At 28.4% G+C, this 25,901-nt stretch overlaps 3 protein-coding genes across 3 annotated transcripts; 1 reads left to right on the top strand and 2 right to left on the bottom strand.

Annotated features, from left to right (window-relative positions):
- Window positions 1-455: 455 nt before the first annotated feature.
- Window positions 456-1,445, bottom strand: PG994_013916 (Thioredoxin reductase gliT; the record flags this gene model as incomplete). The annotated part of the gene is made up of 1 exon (XM_066865325.1): window positions 456-1,445. The coding sequence occupies one exon, from the start codon at window positions 1,443-1,445 to the stop codon at window positions 456-458; it is 990 nt and encodes a 329-aa protein (XP_066708454.1).
- Window positions 1,446-1,928: 483 nt separating this feature from the next.
- On the bottom strand, window positions 1,929-2,621 carry PG994_013915 (uncharacterized protein; the record flags this gene model as incomplete). Its single annotated transcript, XM_066865324.1, has 3 exons — window positions 1,929-2,259; window positions 2,329-2,427; window positions 2,509-2,621. The coding sequence occupies 3 exons, from the start codon at window positions 2,619-2,621 to the stop codon at window positions 1,929-1,931; spliced, it is 543 nt and encodes a 180-aa protein (XP_066708453.1).
- Window positions 2,622-3,060: 439 nt separating this feature from the next.
- Window positions 3,061-3,689, top strand: PG994_013914 (uncharacterized protein; the record flags this gene model as incomplete). Its single annotated transcript, XM_066865323.1, has 3 exons — window positions 3,061-3,119; window positions 3,314-3,611; window positions 3,663-3,689. 3 exons carry the CDS (start codon window positions 3,061-3,063, stop codon window positions 3,687-3,689), a joined length of 384 nt encoding a protein of 127 aa, XP_066708452.1.
- Window positions 3,690-25,901: the final 22,212 nt, after the last annotated feature.

Here is a 25,901-nt window from a genome sequence, read left to right as displayed (position 1 = left end):
TTCTGCAGGGACTACAGTCCGCAACGTCTTGGCTCGGGTGGCACCACCGCACGAGTCAGTACCGTCGCATTTCGACCCGCTATCACGGGGGCTGGGATTCTGGGGAAGGACATGTGCATTCAGGCAGAGTATCGGGGTTAGAGAAATGATGGTTGCAGCTACAGTACCTGTGCTCTACAGCGCGGGCGTTTGAGGCGCCCGGAGCTCTCGGCCGCCTAGGCCTCCGCAACCGAATGCTTTCTTAGGTTATGGATCACCCCAGGATGGCTACGGGCTGTAGAGAACCCAATTGAAGTTTCATACTGCTATGGAGAGAGCACTACGGGAGCTGAGCTACACGGTGAATGCAGTTCTTTGCGGTTAAGTAGCACCTCAAAGTTCCGGCCTATGGACCCCAGCCATCACACATGGGATCTCCTGCACTTGATGCACCAAGCAGTTCTTCATGCGCCAATCTAAGCGCCTTCGGCCTGCAATTGCTGCGCTGCGACGTCTCCAGCCAATAAACCCGTGCCAGATGCGATAGAGACGAACTTGTGCCGAGAGGCACAGTCGCCTGCCGCAAAAATACCCGGCTGCGACGTTTCCGCGAACGTCCCGAGCTTGATATTGCCCGCATCGTCGAGTTGGATGCCCAGCTCCTCCACGAGCGAACTGGCCTGCTCCGTCCCCGCATGATACATGGCGAAGCTGTGCATATGTTCCTTAGTAAGACCACCCTCTTCGGCCCCCTCCAGCACCACGTGAAGCCGCTCCTCCCCATGCCCACCGTCGGCATCCTTCACCATCTCTAGACGTTCGATGACTCCCGCCTCCACGTCGCAGCCGGCTACGTTGGCCGCCACCGGTCGAAGCTGCGTCGCGGCCCGCTTGTTGCCGTTCGTGTAGATGCGCACGCGCTTCGCGAACTGCTTGCAGGACCGTACCACGCGCAGTACCCCCGACGGTTCTGCGAACGCGTCCAGGGCGAGGACGGCGACGGACTCGGCCCCGCGCTGCTCGTGGCCGTGGCACAGGAGGCAGTGCACCACTCCGTGGCCCCAGCAGTCGTCGAGTCCGTCGATGAAGGGGAGGAGGTCGCGAACGCCCGTGGCTAATATGACTTTCTGGCCTCGCCATTGGTTGCCAGCCGCATCGGACGCTTCGAAGATACTGGGTCCCTCCGAGACTCGCTTGATGGTGGCGATCTCACCATCCACAAATATGCACTGGTCAGGATATCGCCGCGTGAGCTCAGCTCGGCTGGCCGCCAGATAGTCGCGAGGGGGTCGATGGTCCCATGTCGAGACCATGTGCATCTCGGTGGCGAACCTGTTACGGTACTCGCCCGAGTCAAAGATGATGGAGTTGTGGTTCTGGCGGCACAAGGCCAAGGCGGCGGCAAGTCCTGCTGGTCCGCCGCCTATGATAAGCACGTCGTGTGTCGGTTCCGCTCCTGACGCCATTGCATGATATGTGGCAGACTTCCCGATGGTACTTGGGACAGATGACTGGTATAATGGTAATATCGCGGTGATGAACAGTATAGAATGGCCTTGAAGCTCCGAGAAAGAAGTCAGACAATAATCAATATTGGTATACGGTGCACATGGTTTCGTCAGATCACGCGGCTGCTTGTCATATCGTCATATTTGGCTCAGAGAATGTAACGAAACGTCCGCGCTCTATTACCTCGCAGTGTAGGAAGGTGGCTCCACGAAGTTTTCGCCAGTGAAGTGTCCGGGTGGGCAGTCATCGTATATGAAATGCTATCTTGAGGTGGCGCCACCCGCCCACAGGGGGTTCCAGGGATGGGTCTAAGCCGTGTAAGGACATAGTCCAACAGGGCTTACCCCTGTTGAATCTTTTGATCATACCCATAGATGCCTGCCAAAGCAGAGCACTCTAGGAGTAACAACCAAAAGCCACTACCCCCACGTACAATAACGTCAAGTCAACCCCAGCAACAGCTTCATATTCTTCACCCGAGCTGCCATTGCAGAACCTTGGTTCTCCCTCGCGTATTGTTCCATGAAATGCTCCCGCTGAGGCAGGTCCAACCTGCCACAGAAGCCTCCGACCTGCTGGAAAAACCTATTACACATGAAGAAGAAATCCTCATAATCCTTCTTCCCATTACGTATAAAGAAAGCGCCGAGTTTGCCCTGAAAGTGTCGGAGCAAATCAATAACAACGTACGACCTAGGGCCGGTGGCGGTTTGTGTTACAATGGTCTCTGTGGTGCCCGACAGGTTCTCCGGCGCTTCAAGCGAACCTGAGCTTGGCCATTGTGGTCAGTAACCATTGGATGGACTTGATGGTATCGCAATTAGAGTATTGATCGCTTACCTGGCAATATCAAATCCACCTGCACCCACAGTTCCCCAACCTGTTCGCCATACCGTGGCCCCACTTGGACAAACACCCTCATTACCCCTGATCCAGGGCCTATTGGTACTTTCATACTGGCATGAACATTCAATATTTTTTCGAAGGGGTAGTTGATTCGGGCTGTTATCAGATACATACCGGACATGGCTCATGCAGGACTGACGTAGGGTGTGCATGTCGCAAACGACAGCAACATCCACATCGTGCGTTTCTCTCAACGAGCCTCGAAGGTTGAGCGCCAGTCCCCCCATGGCAGCAACGGAAGTACTATTCTCCTAGAAGAACTCCACGATGAAGTCAAGAGCACATAGGGGCTGAGCCCGGTTGGATCCTTGACTGGCGTCACTGAGCAGCTGACCCTCTCCGGCCGCATACCCGTTCGGGATCGTCGTTGCCGCCACTGCGTTCTGCGGCCCTTGCCGCGGTGCTGCCACAGACATCAGAGCAGGTCATTTAAGGCTGGTTTTGGTAGACGGGATGTTGATACAGCTTCAGGATCAAAGCCTAGCTGCAGTTGTCTCTGGCTGTACTAATTTATCTCTCAAAGCAGGCGGTTCGTAACATAGTTAGATGATAGCTTGAGAGCACAGAAAATCGCTGGAAGGACAGAATAGACCGCATATTCGTAAGTGGATGGTTTCACTTAGCGATTTGTATGTCTAATAATCGCCATTGTTGCGCAATCTCACAATGCTTGTAATCGCAAAATCACCATGGGGTGACTCAAAGATCACTGCAACAGATCCTCAGTGTCCTGCACTACTGAAATGGCGCTTAAAGTCCAAGTCTTAGTGATCAATAATTGTGATAAAGCACTTCGTAAAGCTGGGGGTGATTGTAGATAAGAGATCGGTATGTTGGTCATCCTGACTGGCCACTGTTGGCCCGAGGGGCAACAACAGAACATGAGAACAATAAGATTTGATTCGTCTGTTAAATCTAGCGAGATTGGAGTAAGTACCTGCAATCAAATCGCCTTGCTCTTTACCTCTACCAATTCCGGATGCGCATTCGCCCTCAACACTGGCGCAAAAGAGTACGTACCGACTTTATGGACACCAAACCCCAGCAGAGTGCGGACTCGTGAGATGAACGCACCTCAGCAGCCTATGGGCGAGCCATGGCCCCCTCCTATCACTGATCCCAGCGAGCAGGCTGTCATGGAGACGGACAACTTCGGCGCACTTGGAGACCGAATGGCCAGCCACAGCGGATCCGGGACTTTTGAGATGCTCGAGGTGGTACGCTTGTTGAAAAAGGCAGGGATAACGTATGTCACCCCATCAAAATAGAACGCGGAAATCGACCACCAACTCTAAATGGCCACCATTCCTTTAATTTTGGACTATAATGTAATCGCTTTCGACTATAGATATAATAGATATCTTAGAATCCGATTCCTTAATTTTAACCTTTTCTAGCCCCTCTTTTGTACGTTGTATACTTTTAATTGATGCGAATTTCGAATTCGGGCTAATCTATACCCTTAGCTTTTTTCGAGGCCTTATAAGCTTTAACTTCTCTTTAAAAGACTAGATTTATAATTCCGCATTAATTAATAAATAATCCTTTTTATAATATTTTTTTTTAAATTTTTTTAAATAGTTAATGTTATATAATAAAGTTATTTTAATTTAATAAATGAAAGTATTAAATTTAATACTTTAAATTAATATTAATTATAATATATTATTAATTAAAATTGTTTAAATAAGTATAAAAGCTTTATTTTAATTAATTAAAGCTTATATTATTTCTCTTAATTATTTTTAATTATTATTTTTAAGTAAAAAAAGGCTAGTAAACAGCTTAATAATATATATAAATTAAAGATTGTTATTATATTAATCATGTTTAATATTTTAAACTAATAAAGCTTTTTTATAAGTTTAATATAATATATAAAAAAGTTTTATTTATTAATAAAAGATAAATCTATTAATAAAGTTAAAAACTAATCTCTTTTTAATAATAAGCTTTTATAAGGTTAAAAACTTTAATATTAAAGGTTTAAAAAAATTATAATAAATAAAGGGGTAAAAATAGTAAATAAATGTTATTCTAGTAATAAAGGGATATAAAATCGATAGTTATATAACTATTATACTTATTTAAAATAAGTAAACGAGCATCTTTTAAATTATTTAAGGTAGTTTTTAATATAAAATATCTTCGAGTTATTTAATAATGATCTCGTTATTCGTTTAGCCTTTATTATTTATATTAAACTTTTATCTTTAAAATTTATCGAGTTTTTAAAGAAATTATTACTCTTAGATAAATTTACCCTTATAAATTCCTAAAGGAGGGATAGCCTTATCGAGTGCCGATATATATTTTAATATAATTATTTTATACTTTAAATTAAGCTATTTTTATTAAATAAAATTTGATTTCGAATTATTTATTATAAAGCTATTACTTCTTTAATTTTTTAAAATATCGTGCTCGTTTATATTATACTTATCTTTAAGTTTAATAGTTTAAACTTAAAATATACGTAATTAATTAAAAATTAAAACTGAATTACTTTAATTAATGCTTTATTAATACGTTAAAAGTTAATTTAATGTTACCTCTTTATTTTTAAAGTTAAGTGGCGTTAAAAAAGGCTTTTATTTATTTTTTACAGAGTAATTAATAGTCTCTTTTAAGGTTTAAAACTCGTTAAGCTAGTTCTTTAATTTATATATATATCGATATTATATTAAAGGCTTTTTAAGTTAAAACTTAATCTATTAAATACTTTTATAATATTAAAAAGAGTTTTTAATAACTTTTATAACCTCTCGCTTTAATTTAGTTTTATAAAGGCGGTTAACTAGCGTAATCTTTAACATAATTTAATTTAAACTTAATGTATTAATTTATTATTTATAACATTAATAATTATAATAATAATGTTATTTTATATAGTAAATATTATAAATAATAAATAAATATAATATTAAAAAAATAAAATAAACTACGTTAAAATTAGTTAAAAAATAAAGTAATAAAAAAAGGTAGCGGTGAGTTATTTTAATACTATACAAGGGTGTTAATTAAGGGGGGGTGTCGGTTATAAAGTGATATACTATTAGAATAATAGGAACTAAGGTTTTCTATACTACTCTAAAAAAGGTGCTACGTATCTGCGCGTACGAACCCTTTTTTATTTTATAAAAAGGGGTATGTAATACCTCTTATAGCTCGTATTAAAAATAGATAAAAATAATAAAAATATAGTAATATAACCTCGATTAAACTCGAAACCCCTATATATATAAATAGCTTATTTAATATTAATTAATAGTTACTCGTAGCGATTATAAATTAGTAAGAGTAAAGAGACGGTTTTACACCCCTACCGATATAAAGGCGACCGTGTTAAAAAGCCACGAGAATTTCCGCCCGTTAGAAATTCGGAAAAAAAGCCGAATTAAATTAACTATATAAAGAGGAACCCTTTTTTATAAGTAAATATTATAAAGAGGAGACTAAGTTTTAAATTATACGCGAAACTAGTTAAGCTATATATAATTATATATTTAAATAACTTTATTATACGATTTATAAAGCGATAACCTTTATTAAAATAAAATTAATTATTATTAGCGAATCGAAACCGAGCTTAAACGTATTAAATTTAAACGAACCGATAACCCTAGCCTTAAATTTAAACCTCGAACTAATTATATACGAGGAAGTATTTTAATATATTTAAATTTTATTAATAGTTTAAAAAAAGACTATTAACCTCGATTTTTAAAAGTTTAAGCCCTTAAAATACTTTTTAAGAAAATATCGCTTAAATAACTTATAACGTATCTCGTATAATACTTTTTAAAATATTATATATTAAAAATAAAAGAGACCTCTTTTTAAAAATTATTTATTACTAAGTTTAACGAATAAACTAAGCATTAATTCGTTTAAATTAACCGTATATTTTAAAAAGAGCTTTTTAATTACTTTAAAAAATACGGAATCGATATATTAATAAACGGATCTTTTAAAGCTAAGCTCGTAAGCTTAGTACTACCGGCCGCTCTTATATACTAATAAAACCGACCGATAGAACCGATTTCGAAAACTCGAAAAGAAGATATTCTATACTCTTCTTTAAAATAAATAATCGAATAACCGCCGCTTAAATAAGAAACACCCGGTCTTTATACGAAGTAATCGTTTACGATATTACGAGAAACTGTAGGCTTAACGTTTAACCTTAAATTCCTAAGTACTTAAACGTTATAAAATATTATCTCTTTTTTTTTAACTCCGGTACCGCCCGGACTAGACCGTACGATTATCTAGTTTAATATACGTTATAAAGTACGATATTTTTTTAAGCCGAGCTATTTATAACGGTAAAATTAATTAAAATAAGGTCGTTACCTTTTTAAAGGTATAAAAAAAACTATACCGGTAAGTTATATAATATTTTTTATACTAAAGTACGGATATTTATGAAAATATATTAATAACTAAATATATTAAAAAACTAATACTATATAATCTTTTCGGATATTCTTTTCGACTATACGAAAATATTTTATCTTTATTATATTAAACTCGAAAACAATAGAACGAAATATACTACCTTATAAACTCGCATTTTAATACGATAATAAACCACGCATAATATTCCACGGACTAAACAATAACTTCTTTCGTACGAATAAAAAGTAAAAACGCCGAGAAATAATTTATCGAGGTTTTAAAAATCTTATTAAATAAGCTCTAACTCGTATAACGAGCCTTCGAAAAAATATTCGAAAGAAAGATCGCTTTCTATACTTTAATTATATAAGCTTATCGAAAAGTTCCGAAATTTATACCCGGTTTTATTAATTAAAAGCTAATATACGAAACGTTATTTTTAAACTTTTATATATTATTAAATATAATTATAAATTAAAAGTTCTTAAAACGATATTTAATAAAAAACCTATATCGAAACCCGGCTATAGATACGTATTTAATTAATAAACGGTTTATAAATAACCGTATTAAAAAAACCGACTAACCTATTATAATAAATTACCGTATAATAGCCGACCATTAAGAGAAGATAAAAAGTAGCGACCTACGAACACGTTCTAATCTAGGTTATTATACGAGAACCGGCAGTTCGAATAGAAAACTTATTAAATTTATTATAAGTAAAGTTATTAATTAATAAATTACTTAATTAAAAACTAAACTTATATAATAACCTAATATCTTTAAATATATAATAATATTAAGATTTTTTTATTTAAAACGAATACGAGGATTTTATCTAAGACTAAAAAAGGAAAAAAGAGGAGCTAAAAAACAATAAAAAGAAGTACGACTACTTTAATTTAAAAGACGTATAATAAGGTATTACTTATTTAATAAACGCCGCGTTTTATTACTAGCTTATTAATAAAGATATTTATTTTTTAAAAATTACTATATAAACCGACTAATTTAACCTTAATAACTTATATAAATAAATTTATTAAAAAGAGCTTTAAAATACTAACGCCGCTTTATTCTTAATAATTAAAAAGCTTTAAATAAAGGCTTAACGTATCCCACAAGCGAATATCTTATATAAGCGAATATCTCACTTTTATAAATTTCCTTATAGCATTAACCTTTTTTTATATTCTTTTACGTCCGAAAATGCCACAACTTTAAAAAAAGAGTAATATAATTCTAGCGCTTCAAGAGCTCTAGGAAGACTTAACTTTAAGCGTATAAAAGGCTGTATTAATTTATTACGTTTTATCGAAAACCTTACAGCGTAAACGAAATAGCTAACCTATACGACGCGAAATACCTACAAATTTTCGAAAGCTTTTAAATTTCGAAAAAGATGCGATTATTTAATATATTATTAATTTAAATATATATTGGTTTTTTCCCCGGTTAAATAATATAAAAGATATAGCGAATAGATTATTTAATTTATATAACGCGGGACGCGTCGGCGTTAATTAAGCCTCTAATTTTATATAATAATAATTAGATCTCTATACGCGTTTTAATTAAAGAATCGATTATTAAAGAGTCTTTTATAAAGATCCTAACGCGTATCGCGCGTAGTTTACTTTCGTACGGAATATAATTTATAAATATAGGATCTAAAAAGAGGATATTTATAACTTTAATAAGACCGGTTTTTTTATAGGCTAAATCTCGTCCGAAATAATTGTAACTACCTCCGATTAATACGGAAAGTTTAAAGTAATATAATAAAAGAATTAAGAATAGGTTATAATTATTTAAAACGTCGGATTACACGGTTACGCTATTTCTCTATATATTATTTTTACTAGGAAAACATACCTCTTTTCCTAATACGAAAATAGCTTATTGCCGAAAGACTGGGTGATCGTAGTTATTAAAAATAACTAGATTACGAATAAAAAAAGCGAAGACTAGATTTAATATTTTAATTAATATATTAGGTTTTATACGAAAAGTTATTATTATTTTTTAATTCTAAACGGTTACGAAAATTATTACTCGATAATTTTTAAGCTTTATTATAAAAAAAACTCGATTATTATATTTTATATACTTTTTTATTTATTATATAAATTTTAACCTTTTAATATCGGTTATTTTTATATATTAAAAAAAGCGTATAAAAAAGAAATTAAATTTTTAATATAGGCGTATATTATTTATATTTTAAAAGAAGATTTCTTATTAACATTTTTAAAAGCGTTTTAAGCGATTTTTACCGTTTTAAATATATAAGGAAGTTTTTAAAAAATAGGATTCGTTTTATATAATCCGGAATATATTATTTTATAATTAGATATAAAGCTACATATTTTAATACTTTCGGGGACGTTTTTTAACCTATTTATTTTTTAAAAATTAAAAACTTTAAATAACCCGATTAAAGTTTAATCTTAAACCGAATACGTTCGAAACCGTATTATATGGTATTAAAATAATTTTTTAATATTTATTTTAGTTAGTTTTAATTAAATTATAAAAATTATAACGCATATTATATACCGTGTTACTCTTTTAAAAAGTAAGAATATAATACTTCGAAAAGTAAATAAAATATTTAGCCGGCGTTGCCGTATTAAAAAAAACGGCTATAAAATAAAAAATTATTTTATATATAAATTAAAAAAGACTTATAATTTTAAAAAAACGTTAATAAATAGTTATAAAACGAATCGCGTTAGAAAAGTAATTATATAAGAACGTTTAAGACACGTTTATAACGCTATAAAATTTACGGAGAGCCCGGGCATAATACGTATACTTATTAAAATAATATAGAAGTATTTAGAGATAAGGATTCCAATTAATTTTAATATATTAAATACGTTGTAATAAAATTAATTTATATTTTATTAAAAAGGGTGTAAAAAAATAAGATATTCGTTTATATAAGATATTTGCTTATAGGATATATTAATTAATATATGAAACTAATTAAAAATAATTAAATATTATATCTTAAATCTTATAACCCTTGTTTTATTCTCACTATATAACACCGACTAGTTTAAAACGTAATATAATAATATTTTTAATTTTATTATGTGAAAAATGGCGAAATACTACTCATAATTAAGAAATAAAGACACTCGTTTTTTAATACCGGCTGTATAAAAACGACGTTATATTTTATTAGGTTTAAATAACCCTCGTATAAAAAAGCTTTATACCCTTTTAAAAAACGCCGGCTATAATAATATTAACCTTATTATCCTTAACGAAATTTAAAAATTCTACTCCTTATATTAATTATATAATTCGACGTTATAAAGATTTAAATTCTCGTTATAAAACTATTAAATAAGCTTTCGTACGTACGTATAAATAAGGGTTTAAGTAGTATTATATTATTATATTCTTTTATTTATATCTATTTTTAATATTAATTACAAGGGGTATTATATACCCCTCTTAATAAAATAAAAAGGGGTTCGTACGCGTAGGTACGTAACACCTCTTTTAAAATAATATAAACAGCTTTAGTTCTAGTTATTCTAATACTGGCAGTTTTCTATTTTAGTAATAGAATTAGCCTATTCCCTCTTTTAGATACGGGCCTTCCCTTCTCGAGGGTCTCGTACGGATAGGTTACGCTAATTCGGTATTCGGTGCCTGCTTAAGCCGTACAGGTAATGCTATACCTTTTTAATATTAATTTTTATCGGGTAATAAGTTTTTCTAACTAATTATTTTAACCGTTTAATAATAATAATAATAAGGAAAGTTATTATACGTTAATATATATTATTTCTCGTTATAAATTAAAAAAAACGGTATAAAAATAGTAATAGTATTAGGGGTGCCGTCGTATATCGCGATACGTTATACCTTATCGGGGACGTGCGAGTCCAGCCTCTCGATATACGCTTCTATACGTACGGTAAAGTTATTTATCGAGACTATTTGCTCGAGGGCCTTATTTAGGGATACCTTAGTGAGGGCGTCTGCTAGGTTATCCTTATTATCGATATAATAAATTTATAAGATCTCTTTTCTTTCGTATAACTTTCGGAGGGATATAATATCGATTATAAGTCTTTTTTCGTTTATTATATTTAACTTAATTAAATACTTATAAAAACACTTCGAATTTATATAAAAAGTTATTAATATATTTTAAAATTTTAAGGTTTATACGATTATTTTAAGCGTAATACCTAGTACGATACCGTGATTTATATTAAAAATCGTGTCATATAGTTCGTTAATTAATACGCTCCGTATAACTCTTTTATATTTCGTTCAGCTTTAATAAATAATATTATTTTAAATTTTAAATTAGTTTTTAATACGATTTATTTTTTAATGTAATAAAATTAAGTATTTAAATTAAGAAATAAAGTCTTTATTATTTATAAACGAGCTGTTAATAAAGATATATATCTTTATATAATAAAAGTTAAACGAGATATATTTTAAACCGCGTATTAAGTTTTAAATTTATTAATTAATACGCTCGTTTAAGCTTTTAATATCTTTATTTTTTAAGGTTTATATTTAAACGGCGATAAATAAGTCGTACGTTATTTTTAATTAATAAATAAATATTAGGTATACTTTTTTTACTCGTTAAGAAACGTATTATTAGTTTATATTAATCATTTTTAAATCGATAGGCTTTAATTAATTAACCTATTTCTTTTATTTAAAAAGGATATTATACGATTTTAATCGAATCTTACCTCCGTTAAATTCTATCGGCGTACGTTTGGTTAAGATGTTTTTCGACTTTATACGAAATCGTTATTTTATTAATTTTTTTTCCTCTTTTTTTAAAAAAAGGGGCTATAATAAAACTAAACGTATTATTAGTTTATATTATTATAATGTCGAAAATATCCAGTTCGTTCGTAATAAATAATAAGTAAGCGTTATATATTAAAACTATTATTTTTAAATTTCGTATATAATAGTTATAATACGTTTTAAATTAATAAAGTTCTAATTTTATAAGTCTATATAAGGGTAGTATATTTTAAAGTAATATTTCTTTAAAATATTTACTTTTTAGCTTCATTAATAAGCGTGCGTAAATTAATCGGTTTAGTTTATCGTATAATTAAATATACGCTCATATAATATTAAGTAACTCGCTTTATACGTTAAAGTTTCGAATTAAGATCGGTTCGAAGGTTAAAAAAAGTATTTAACTTATCCGCTAGATTATTAATAACTAAATTAAAATAGTCTCCTTTTTTATATCTCGGTAACTTTATATTACGAGCTTAAATTTCTCGTATAACTTCGTAGTTTTACCCTTAATTTTTCGTACGAGCCGTGTTTTAAAGATTTTCCGGCCGGTGTGCTTACTTAGGTCGAATCGAATAAATTCGAAAACTCCTTATGCGTCGAGATTATTAATTTCCTCCGCGTCGGACTCTTAGAATAGATATCTAGACGAAATAATAACGCCGTTTTATTAAAGCTTAATTACTAGGTCGTAATTCTCTTATTTTTTTTAAGTAAAAAATACGGCGGTTAGAGCGTTTCGGAGTAGATATTTTTTAGGTCGTCCCCGGCCACGTCGTACAGGAGCTACTATATTTTCTCGGCTATCGGTTTAGTATTTAAAGTATTTACCGACTATTCCGGATCTAGTTATATATCCGGCTCGTTGTGCGGTTCTCCGGCCTCTTTTCGGTAATACGGCTTAATTTAAGTTACTCGAAAGACTTTCGGGCCGTCTAAAGTATTTATATAGATCGTACGGTTTTCGATAGTTATTATTTTATATAGTTCGGTTTATCCTTTTTTTTCTCGTTAAATTAAGACTTTATTTCGAAACGAGAGTATTAAAATATTATAAATAGCCGGTCTATTCCGAGTATTTAGAGCTCGGTAAATATTAATATCCGTACGTATTTCTTAAAGTATTTTTATTACTTTCCGTACGGCTTTTCTTTATACCTAGATCTCCGGTAACGGTAATAAGTTCTTATTAGTACGAAGGTATATTTCGAATACGAGCAGGGTAGGTATTAGGCCGTCGGGGTTAGTTGTATCGTTTAAACTTTTAATAACCATTTAAATTATTATTTCGGTATTTATTTAATAAGAGAGATCTTTTTATAAAATATTAAAATATTACGTAGCGAAATATACGTTTATTTAATTTTATTTAATATTTAATAAGCTTCGATAAGTATTTATTTATAAATAATTCATATTATTTATATATAGTTTCGAAATTCTTTTTAAAAGTGCGTACCTAGATTATACGAGATATAATTAAAGGGTTTTTAATATAACGTACCCTATAAGCGAGCTGCGTACTTTTAATTAACTTTTCTCTTTTAATAAGTATAAAACTAAAAAATAAAGAAAAAAGGTTTAATCTAACGCTTTAAACGCTTTAAAATAACCTGAAATTAAGTGTATAAAAAGCTATAATAAATATATTATATCTTAAAATCGGCGTTACGTAGCCGACGACGCGGAATTTAATTACGATCCGAAATTTCTATAAACTCTTAAAAGTTCTTTAATTTTAAAAAAGAATTAATTATTCGATATGTTGTTAATTTAAATACGTAATCGTTTTTTCCTCCTCGGCTAAGTAGTATAAAAGATATAACGAATTAATTACGTAGTTTACGCGACGCCGGACGCGTCGTCGTTAATTAAGCCTTTAACTTTATATAATAATAATTACACCTTTAAACGCGTTTCAACTAAAGAATTAATTATTAAAAAATCCTTTATAAAGATTTTAACGCGTATCGCGCGTAATTTATTATTATATAAAATATAAAAAGAGGATATATATAGTTTTAATAAGACCGGGTTTCTTATAAGTTAAGTCTTATCCGAAATAATTATAACTATCTCCGATCGATGCGGAAAACTTAAGGTAATATAATAAAGGAACCGGGAATAGGTTATAATTATTTAAGGCGTCGGATTAAATAGTTACGCTATCCTTTCGTATATTATTTTTATCGAGAGAACGCACCTCGCTTTTTAATATAAAAATAGCTTATTATTAAACGACTAAATAATCGCAGTTATTAAAAATAACTAAACTATAAATAAAAGAGGCGAAAACTAGATTCGATATTTTAATTAAAATATTAGGTTTTATACGAAGGGTTATTATCGCCTCTTAATTTTAAACGGTTATAAAAGCTACTACTTAATAGTTTTCGAGCTCTATTATAAAAAGAACTCGATTATTATACTCTATATATTTTCTCATTCGTTATATAAGCTTTAGCTTTTTAATATAGGCTATTTTCGTATATTAAAAAGGGTGTACGAGAGAGAAATTAAAGGTTTTATATACGCGTATATTACTTATATCTTTAAGGAGGACTTCTTATTAACGTTTTTAAAAACGTTCTAGGTAACTTTTATTATTTCTAATATATAAGGAAGCTTTCGAAAAATAGGACTTATTTTATATAATCCGGAATATATTATTTTATAATTAAATATAAAGTTATATATTTTAATACTTCCGGGGACGTTTTTTAGCCTACTTATCTCTTAAGAATTAAAAACTTTAAATAATCTAATTAAAGTTTAATCTTAAACCGAATACGTTCGAAACTATATTATATAATATTAAAATAACTTTCCGATATTTATTTTAATTAGCTTTAACTAGATCGTAAAGGTTATAATATAAGTTATATACCGAGTTACTCTTTTAAAAAGTAAGAACGCGACACTTCGAAAAGTAAATAAAATACTTAGCCGGCGCGGCCGTATAAAAAAGAAACGACTATAAAATAAAGGATCACTTTATATATAAATTAAAAAAGACTTATAGTTTTAAAAAGATATTAATAGATAATTATAAAACGAATCGTATCGAAAGAGTAGTTATACGAGAACGTTTAAAATACGCTTATAACGCTATAAAATCTGCGGAGAGCCCGGGCATAATACGTATACTTATTAAAATAATATAAAAACCTCTAAACATAATAATTATTAATATATTTAATTAGTTTTAAACGTTATAATTGAATTAATTTATAACTTATAAAGCTTAATAATAAAAATTACGTAGTTTACTTATATACGTAGCTCGCTTATAAGGTACGTTATATATATTTAATACTTATAAAGAATATTTTAAATATTTCGTATATTAAGCGAATATAAGAATATAACCATTTAAAAAGATATATTTAAATCGATTATATAAAGTACGTTTTATTTATTAATATAAACGATATTTATAATAATTTCGTAATTAAAGTCGTATTCGTTTTATAGCGAGAATTTAAATCTTTATAGCGCCGAATCGTGCGATTAATATTAGGAGCAGAATTTTTAAATTTCGTCGAGAATAGTAAGGTCGACGTCGTCGTAGCCGGCGTTTTTTAAGAGCGTATAGAGCTTTTTTATACGAAGGTGTCTAAATCGTTAATAAAAGTATCGAAGCTATTTTTCGGTAAAATATAACGTCGTTTCTATACGGCCGGTATTAAAGAATAAGTATCCCTATTTCTTAATTATAAGTAATATTTCGTTATCTTTTTATATAATAAAATTAATATTATTATAATATATTTTAAGCCGGTTAATATTATATATAAAAAATAAAAAAGGGGTTATAATATTTAATTATTTTTAATCGGTTCCGTACGTTAATTATTTTAATCGACGAAATAAGTTTTAAACTTAATTTCGGCGTTTTGTAAAGTTTAATCGACTTATACGTCTAAATTCTCTCGTACGTAGGCTTTTATTTAAGGATTTTTAATTATTAAAAACAAGGCGGCGCCGGTATTTTAAAGCTCTTTTTAATAAGTTTAATTATACGGGTTATTAAAGTTAAATTAGTCGACTTATATAGTAACTTTTAAGAAATAAATATCTTTATTAATAAGCCGGTAATAAAAAGCGGTGTTTATTAAATAAATAATATTTTATTATATATTTTCTAAATTAAGGTAGTTATACTCTTTTTTGTTATGTTTTAGCTCTTTTTCTCCCTTTTTAAATCCGGACGAAATCCTCGTATTTATTTTAAATAAAGAGCTTTTATTTATTATTATTATATAAGTTTGTTTTTCGATTAAGTAGTTTATTAATTAGGTTACGTATTTATAGCCGGGTTTTGATAAAAATCCTTCGTTAAATATTATTTTAAAAGCTTTTAATTCGTAATTATACTTATCGATACGCGAAGGTTCGAAAATAACGCTTTATAAATTAATTTCTAATTAATAAAGGCCGGTATAAACTCCGGAACTCCTCGGTAAGCTCGTATAATTATGGTATAAAAAGCGATCTTTTTTTCCAATCTTTTTCCGAAGGCACGTTATACGAGTTAAAGCTTATTTAATAGAATTCTTAAAACCTCGATAAATTACTTCTCGTCGTTTTTATTTTTTTTATTTATATAAAAAAAGTTATCGTCTAGTTTATAAAATATTATGTATATTTTATTATTATATTAAAGTACGAGTTTATAAAGTAATATATCTCGTTTTATCTCTTTTTAAGTTTAATATAATTAAAATAAAATACTTTTACACGGCCGGAGAAAATATCCGTAAAGATCTTATAATATTAGTCTTTTAATATATCTAGCCGTCGATATATTTTAATAAATATCTATACTTTATCATAAAAAATACTTTACGGCTTATTAATATAGTTCTTTTCTTTTCTTTATACTTTTAAAAAAATAACGACCTTATTTTAATCGATTTTACCGTTATAAATAGCTCGGCTTAAAGGGATATCGTATTTTATAACGTACGTTAAACTAGATAATCGTACGGTTTAGTCTAGTGGTACCGGAGTTAAAAAAAAAAGAGATAAATGTTTTATAACGCTTAGGTATTTAAGAATTCAAGGTTAGACGTTAAGCTTAAAGTGTCCCGTGGTATCGCGGACGATTACTCCGTATAAAAACCGGGTATTTTTTGTTTAGGCGGCGGTTATTAGATTATTTGTTCTCGGGAAGAGTATAAAATATCCTCTTTTCGGGTTTTCGAAGTCGGTTTTATCGGTTAGTCTTGTTAATAGGTAAAAGCGGCCGGTAGTATTAAATTTACGAGCTTATTTTTAAAGGATCCGTTTATTAATATATTAACTCCGTTTTTTTCGAAATAATAATAAAGCTTTTTTTATAACGTATAATTAATTTAACCGAAGTAATATTCGGTTTATTTTTTAAATTTTATATTAAAAACTTTTTAAAGGAAAGTTTATTTTATTTTTAATATATAATATTTTAAAAAAGTATCGTATAAAGTACGTTATAAATAATTCGAGTATTATCTCTTTAAAAAGTACGTTTAAAGGTTTAAATTCTCAAAAAACGAGGTTAACGTTTCTTTTTTAAATTATTAATAAAATTTTAATATCTTAGGATACATTTTTATACTTTAATCGTTCAAGGTTTAAAGTCGTCGGTCTATTTAAGTTTAATACGTTTAAGCTCGGTTTCGATTCGCTAACCGTGATTAATTCCATTTTAATAAGGGTTACTATCTTATAAATCGTATAATAAAGTTATTTAAGTATATAATTATATATAATTTAACTAGTTTCGCGTATAATTTAAAACCTAGTCTCTTCCTTATAATATATACTCGAGAAAATGGGTTCCTACTCGTACGGTTAATTTAGTTCGGCTCTTCCTCCGAATCTTTAACGGGCGGAAATTCTCTAGGCTCTTTAATACAGTCGCCCTTATATCGATAAGGGCGTAAAGTCGTCTCTTTACTTTTATTAATTTATAATTACTTTATATAATAATTAATTAATATTAAATAAGCTTTTATTTATATATATATAAATAAGGGGTATCGTATACCTTTTTTAATAAAATAAAAAAGGAGTTCGTACGCGTAGGTACGTAGCACCTCTTTTAAAGTAATATAAACAACTTTAGTTCTAGCTATTCTAATAAAAATAAATAAGATTTTAATTACGAAATTATTATAAATATTATTTATATTAACGAATAAAATATACTTTATATAATCGATTTAAATACGTTTTTTTAAACGGTTATATTTTTATATTCGCTTAATATATAAAATATTTAAAATACCCTTTATAAATACTAGATATATATATATATTAAGGATCCTTTAATTACATCTCATATAATCCGGGCATATTTCTTTAAATAAAAATTTAAAATTATATATAAATAATAAGAATTACCTATAAATAAATACTTATTAAAACTTATTAAATAATAAATAAAATTAAACGAGCATATATTTCGTTATATAAAACCTTTAATATTTTATAAAAAAATCTCGGTTATTAAATAAATATGAAGATAATATTTTAAATAATAATTAAAGCGTTAAATAATACGGCTAACCTTAACGGCTTAATATTTACCCTGCTCGTATTCGAAATATACCTTCGTATTAATAAAAACTTATTACCGTTATTAAAGATTTAAATATAAAGAAAAGCCGTATAAAAAATAATAAAAATACTCCGGAAAATATGTGTAAATATAGATATTTACCGAGCTTTAAATACTTAAAACGGACCGGCTATTTATAATATTTTAATACTCCCGCTTCGAAATGAAATCTTAATTTAGAAAAAAAAAAGGATAAACTAAACTATAAAAAATAATAGTTATCGAAAACCGTATAATCCGGGTATATACTTTAAACGGCTTAAAAGCGTTTTAAATAACCTAAATTAAGCCGTACTACCGAAAAGAGGCCGGAGAACCGTACGAAGAGCTAGATATATAACTAGATCCGGAATAGCCGGTAAATACCTTGGATATTAAACCGATAGCCGAAGAAATTACGGTAGCTCTCGTATAATTTAGCTAAAACGACTTAGAAAATATTTATTCCGAAACGCTTTAACCGCCGTATTTTTAATTTAAAAAAATAAGATAATTACGACTTAATAATTAAGCTTTAATAAAACGAGGTTATTACCTCGTCTAAATATCTATTCTAAGAGTTCAACGCGGAGGAGATTAATAATCTTGTTATACGAAAAGTTTTCGAATTTATTTAATTCGACCCGGATAATATACCGGTTAAAAAATCTTAAAAATAAGGTTCGTATAAAAGATTAAAGGTAAAATTATAAAGCTATATAAGAAATTTAAGCTTATAATATAAGGCTACGAAAATATAAAAAAAGAAGCTATTTTAACTTAATTATTAATAATTTAAAAATAAGCTAAGCACTCTTTTAACCCTTAGACCGACCTTGATTTAAAATTCTAATATATAAAGCGAGTTACGCGATGTTATATAAACGTTTACTTAATTATATAATAAATTAAACCGACTAGTTTACGTACGTTTAATAATAAAATTAAAAACTTAATATCTTAAAAGGACGTTATTTTAAATCGTATTACCCTTATATAAATTAGTAAAATTAAAGATTTACTAGTTTAAAACGTATTGTAATTATTACCATAAAACGTATTATAATTATTACCATAAAATTTAAAAATAATAGTTTTAATATATAACGCCTACTTATTAATTATTACGAAAAGACCGAACACTTTTAATATTATAATAATATAAACTAACGATACGTTTAGTTTCGTTATAACCCCTTTTTTTAAAAAAGGAAAAAAAGCTAATAAAGAAATAATTCTATATAAAACTAAAAAATATTTTAACCGAAAACACGCTAATTAAATTTAATTAAAATTATATAATATTCTTTTCGAATAAAAGAAATAAGATAATTAATTAAAACCTATTAACTTAAAAACTATTAATAAAAACTAATAATATATTTAGCTTTTATTTATTAATTAAAAATAACGTATACCTTATTTATCGCCGCTTAAATATAAACCTTGAAAAATAAAAATATTAAAAGCTTAAATACACGAATTAATTAATAAATTTAAAATCCGATACACAGCTTAAAATATATCTCACTAAATCTTTATTATATAAAGATATATATTTTTATCGACAGTTTTTTTATAAATTATTAGAATAGCGGGAACTAAAGCTATTTATATTGCTTTAAAAGGGGTGCTACGTACCTGCGCGTATAAACCCCTTTTCTGTTTTATTAAGAGGGATATACGATGCCCCTCGTAGCTAGCACTATAGTATTACGACCTAGCCTAATCATGCGGCCTAGACCTATAAATCAACGGCACGGAACTACGATACCCCGACCAGGCTACGATACTACCAGCACCGACAAAACCGCTAGCTATACTAATATAAACTTACCTATACTCCGCGACCGACCGTTACCTCACGTAAAGATACTACGACTAGCAATAGGCCGGATAAGCACCTAGGGAAGCGAGGCGAAACTAACCATATAACTTACGTAACGGATTATTAGATCGAGAAATAAAAAACTACGATCTTATAAACTAAACGGATTATAAAAATAAAAATATATAATTTACGATTTAAAGGAATTAATAAAAAAAGGATTAAATATATAACGATAAACGTTCTCTATATATTTTATATAAATATTTTTTATTTTAATAATTAATTTAAATATTATTTTAACTTATTAATAAAATAAATAATTTTAACGACTTTATTATAAATACTTTTAAAGTTTACGCACTTTAATTATCTTTATTTTTATAAACTATTACTTATTATGTTAATAAAAGTAGATTTCTATCGTATATTTAAATACTCTCTTATATTATTAATATAAACCTTAATATATCTTACTAGGTTTTTTTTAAAACCTAGATAACGTTCGTTATATTTTAATTATTCTTATTTTTATAAGTTATTATTTAAACCCTCGAATAATAATACCATAAGAACTATATCTACGCCTAGCCCTAATAATACCGTCCGCTAAGGAAAAATCCTTATCGCCACCCCTAACATGTTACGACCTGACCTAATCATGCGGCTAAGGCCTACAAATCACCGGGCCGGATTTACGATACCCCGCCTAGGCTACGATATCACGGCCACCCACCGCGCTGCCAGCTATACTAACATAAACGCGACTATATTACAAAAGCGTACGGCGACCACGACGAAGGTGTCCCGAACAATAGCCGGCTAGACACGACCCTAAAGAGCAGCAAGGATAACGTCACGTGAGAGATCACGGGGATCACTAGAAACGACAAAGTGAGCCAGTGATCTAACTAACGAAGGGATCACCCGGATTATTAAAATACGAGGGTAAGCCAAGTGATCTAACGGATTAATAAAAAAGGAGATTAGATATATAACGATAGACGTTCCTTATATATTTTATATAAATATTTTTTATTTTAATAATTAATTTAAATATTAATTTTAATTTATTAATAAAATAAATAACTTTAATAATTTTATTATAAATATTTTTAAAATTTATATAGTTTAATTATTTCCGTTTTTATAAACTATTACTTATTATATTAATAAAAGCGACTTTTATTATACGTTTAAATATTCTCTCGTATTATTAATATAAACCTTAATATATTTTACTAAGTTTCTTTTAAAACTTAAATAATGTTCGTTATATTTTAATTATTTTTATTTTTACGAATTATTATTTAAACCTTTAAATAATAATATTATAAAAACTATATTTATATCTAGCTTTAATAATACTGTCTGATAAAGAAAAACTCCTACCGCTACTTTTAATACCTCTTAACGAGACCTTATTATAAATATTAATAGTAACGATAATAATAACGAACCTACTCGATAAATATTAATTAAACGAATTAAAAAACTCGAGTAAAAGAGCGCTAATTATTAATATTATTACGTTAAATTCGAAAAAGAGTGTAACGAGCTCTTAATTAAAAACGCTTTAAAATAAATATTTTATAATATTAATAAGCTATATAAAAAAATATATCTCTTTTATATAGCTATTAATATTATTTAAACACTTATTATATTAAAAAAAGTATAAAGATTAATACGTTAACACCTTTTAATAAAATAAGCGAGAATTTTCGAAACTTCTTTATTTAAGTTAAAACTTATTAATAATTTTACAAAAAAACGTTCTAAAACGTTACTTAACGAGTTATTTACGCCGCCTCGTTTTTTAAAAATAAGGTACTCGCTTAGTTCAAACCTTATTTAAATAAACTTATAAAAAACGATTAATAAGTTAAATTATACCGCATAAAGGTATAATATATTTTTAAAAGTTACGACGGCTTCGAACACGTTTTTAAATTATTTTTCTAAAACCCTGATAAAAAGTAATAAGCGGAAAAAGAACTTAAAACCTTTAAATAAAAAGGATTAACCGCTTTTTATATAGCCGAGTTCTGGCGTATTATAACTCGATTAAGTTATACCGAAGCTATAAAAATTATAATATATTATCGAGAATTAAAAAACAATATTAAAAATAAACTTAGCCGGCTTAATACCCTTAATAACTTCTTTTTATATATAAAGTTTATTATTAAAATTAATATTTATATATATAAACGACGCCGTGAAAAGTAAAACGGATTTTAGCGATATATTAATCGAACTTAAATTAATACGGGGCGATTATATTAATATAATTATATACCGCTTAAGAATATTACGATATATAGTTACTATAATAAGTTTATAAATCTCGATATTATTAAATATAATAAGTAAGATAAAAAGCTACGCGGTACTTATTATAATTATTAAAAATTAGGATATTATGCTCGAAAATATTAAATATTAAAGAAAAGTTTTTAACGAGCTTTAAACGAATAATAAATTAATATTATTAAAATAGAGGATATTTTTATAATAATTATTAAAAATAATAACGCTATTATTAAATATAATAGTCTATTTTAAATAGTTTATTATAATAATAGGTATACTTTTTATTTAGCGGATAAAGAAAGTATCGGATAGTTTTTTAAAGCCCTGGGAAGTAAGAAGGACTATAGCCGAAGTATTATAATAACGCGAAAAAAACGATCCCTACTTTATAATAAAAATAGTAATTTAATAAATAATATTATAAACTAATTAAAATAATTTATAAATTATAAACGCTTAATAAGTATATTAATAAACGAATTAGTATACGAGATTACTAAGTTTAGAAATTTAAAGACCGATAAATAGTTAATTATCTTTAATATTTTTTACCCCGACTCGAAATATTTATACTAAATATTTATTACGGTCGGGTTTAATTAAAGAATTTATAATAATTACGCCGTAAGGAACGACTTATGAATTCCTTTTATATACGAAAAACACTTCACGCTTTTATAGATCTCGTATGTATATAACGTTTATATAAAACACCTCGCGGAGAAGCTTAAGTACGAATAATTTCTTTAAAGGATTAATAAACGATTTATTATATAATTATACCCGGATTATATTATTAAAAAAATTTAAATATTAACTCTTAATACATAACGTACGTACTTATTAATATAAAAAGATTTATAATAATTACAATAATACTATTTAAAAGGACGAGATTAAAAGGAGTGTTTCGAAAATTAATACCTTAAATACGCTTAAAAAAATCGCGAGCTTATAAACGTTTAAAAAAAAGCGCTTAATATTTTTAAAACGTATAAATATATACTTAATAAAAAGACCTCTTTAATATATTAAAAAACTTATAAAACGTTCATAAATTACTACGAACTTAATAAATTTTCGAATTACTCGAAAAACCCGGATTTTAAGTATTACGGACAGTACTTCGTATAAAGAGGAGTATAAAAATACTCCTACTAATATACTAAGAAGTGCCCTATAAAGAATGGAAAAAACGATAGCAACGATACGAGGATTAATTATAAAAAATTATTAATTATTTATAAGAGCAGCGTTTAAAAAACAGACACCGTTTATTATAAAAGGATAATAATAGGCGGACTAAAATAAGTCCTTATATTAAATAATAAATAATTAAGCTATTTATAAATATATTATATTAATAATAAGTATAAAAAAGAGTTTATATTAAAGCGCTATTTAATAACGGAATATAAAGAAACTATATTTTATTACGAATCGTTAATTGCTTTAAACTCGAATAATAATAAAAAAACGCCCTATACCGATTTAAAACCGTTAATAAAGGATTTATAACTTATAACAATAGAGAATTATAAAAAGAAATCGCGAACCTTTTAATTAATATTAAAAAACGTTATAAATAAATTACGTATAATATTACAGACGTCGTAGGATACGATATAATTTTAAAAATACCTCAATTATAAGTAAATAATTTTAAAATTAATTAAAAAATAGGCTAATTTTAATAAAATATATTAAAAAATAGGCTAATTTTAATAAAATATATTAAAAAAAGGTTTAATTAATAAATAGCGGTTTAAAAAGCGACCCCTTTATAAATTTAAAGTTTTTAAAGTATATATTATTATTAAAGAATTTAAACCGAACGTTATAACGATTATATTAAAAAAGTACCGGTAATTCGAAACTTTTTTTAATAAAAAACTAGAAATAAGCTTATTATTTTATATATAATAGAACTATAAAATACCTTTGAAAGATAAGAAAAAACCCTTATTTATATTTATATATAAACTTAATTAAAAATACGAATAAGTTTTAAAAGAATATATTACGGAAAATCTCGAAAAAAGAGTTATATAACCATCCACATCGCTAGCAGGCTTCCCTATCCTCTTTATCCTAAAAAAAGCAAGGACGGGAAACCTAAGTAGCGTATATATATCGATTACCGAAAGTTTAACGAAATTATTATTAAGAACCGGTACCCTTTACCTTTAATTAGCGACTTACGAAATAAATTATTAAACGTTAAAATCTTTATAATACTGGATCTCTTTAATGTATATAACTTAATTCGAATTAAAAAAAAAGAGGAATAGAAAACCGCGTTTCGAACTAAGTACGGATATTTCGAATATTAAGCTATACTATTTAATTTAATTAACGTACTAATTAATTTTTAATTTATAATTAATTATATCTTACGGGAATGCCTCGATAAATTTATTATAATATATCTTAATAATATCCTTATTTACTCTAAAAACAATAAGTAGTATTGAAAACACGTAAAGTTAATACTCCGGAAGCTATAGAACGCTAACTTATTAATTAACCCGGAAAAGAGCGAATTCTACCAACGATCCGTTATATTTATAAAATATATAATATCCCTTAGAGAAATCCGGATAAAGCCTTCTAAAGTCTTAATAATTAAAGAATAGCCCACGCTTATAAGCGTTACAAAAGTTAGATCTTTCTTAAAACTAGCTAATTATTACCGGATATTTATTTCCGAATTTAATAAATTAGCAATACTTCTAATAAACCTAATAAAAAAGGACAAGTTATTTCGATAAATAAAAAAAGGACCGAGCCTTTTACGATATTAAGAAACGAATTCTTAACGAACTAGTATTCCGCGTAGCGGAATTTTCGAAACCTTTTGAAATCGAAACCGATATATCGAATTATGCGATCGAAGGATAATTAAGCTAGCGGGACGATAACGGAAAGTCATACCTTATCGTATTCTTTTCAAAGAAATTAAATAGATTAGAATTTAATTATTAAATCTATAATAAAGAATTAATAACTATTATTAAAGCTTGCAAAGAATAAAAATATTATTTTAATAAAATAATAAAACTAATAAAGATTTATACTAATTATAAGAACCTTACAACGTTTATTATTATTAAAAAATTGAATAAATAATAAATATAATAATCTAAATTTTTTTTAAGATTTAACTTTATTATTATCTATCGGAAGAGTAGCGAAAACGGCCGCGCTAATGTATTAAACCGACGGCTAAATTATTAAAAAAAAGTTCTACCTAAGATATAAACTATTTTAATATATGACCAGGACGGTAACCTCGTATTATCATAATAAATAAACGCGATAAACTATGTTTAATATAATAACAACTAGGTTACTAAGTTTTAATAACTTAGCCGGACCTTAAACTTTATTAACCACGTTAAAAACTACTTTAAAAATTATAACGGCCTTATTTTTTACCGAAATAAAATTTATATCTTTAAACGGTATTATAAAAACTTTATTAAAGAATTTTACGAGTACCCTATATATAAATATTAAAAAATATTCAAAACTTAAAAACGAATTACTAAATAATTTAATTATAAGAAC

This window comes from Apiospora phragmitis (genome assembly GCF_038363925.1).
Source record: "Apiospora phragmitis strain CBS 135458 chromosome Unknown utg000013l:1.0-2965645.0:1.0-2969333.0, whole genome shotgun sequence".
NCBI lineage: Eukaryota > Fungi > Ascomycota > Sordariomycetes > Amphisphaeriales > Apiosporaceae > Apiospora > Apiospora phragmitis.
This window is presented reverse-complemented; position numbering and strand designations above follow the sequence as displayed.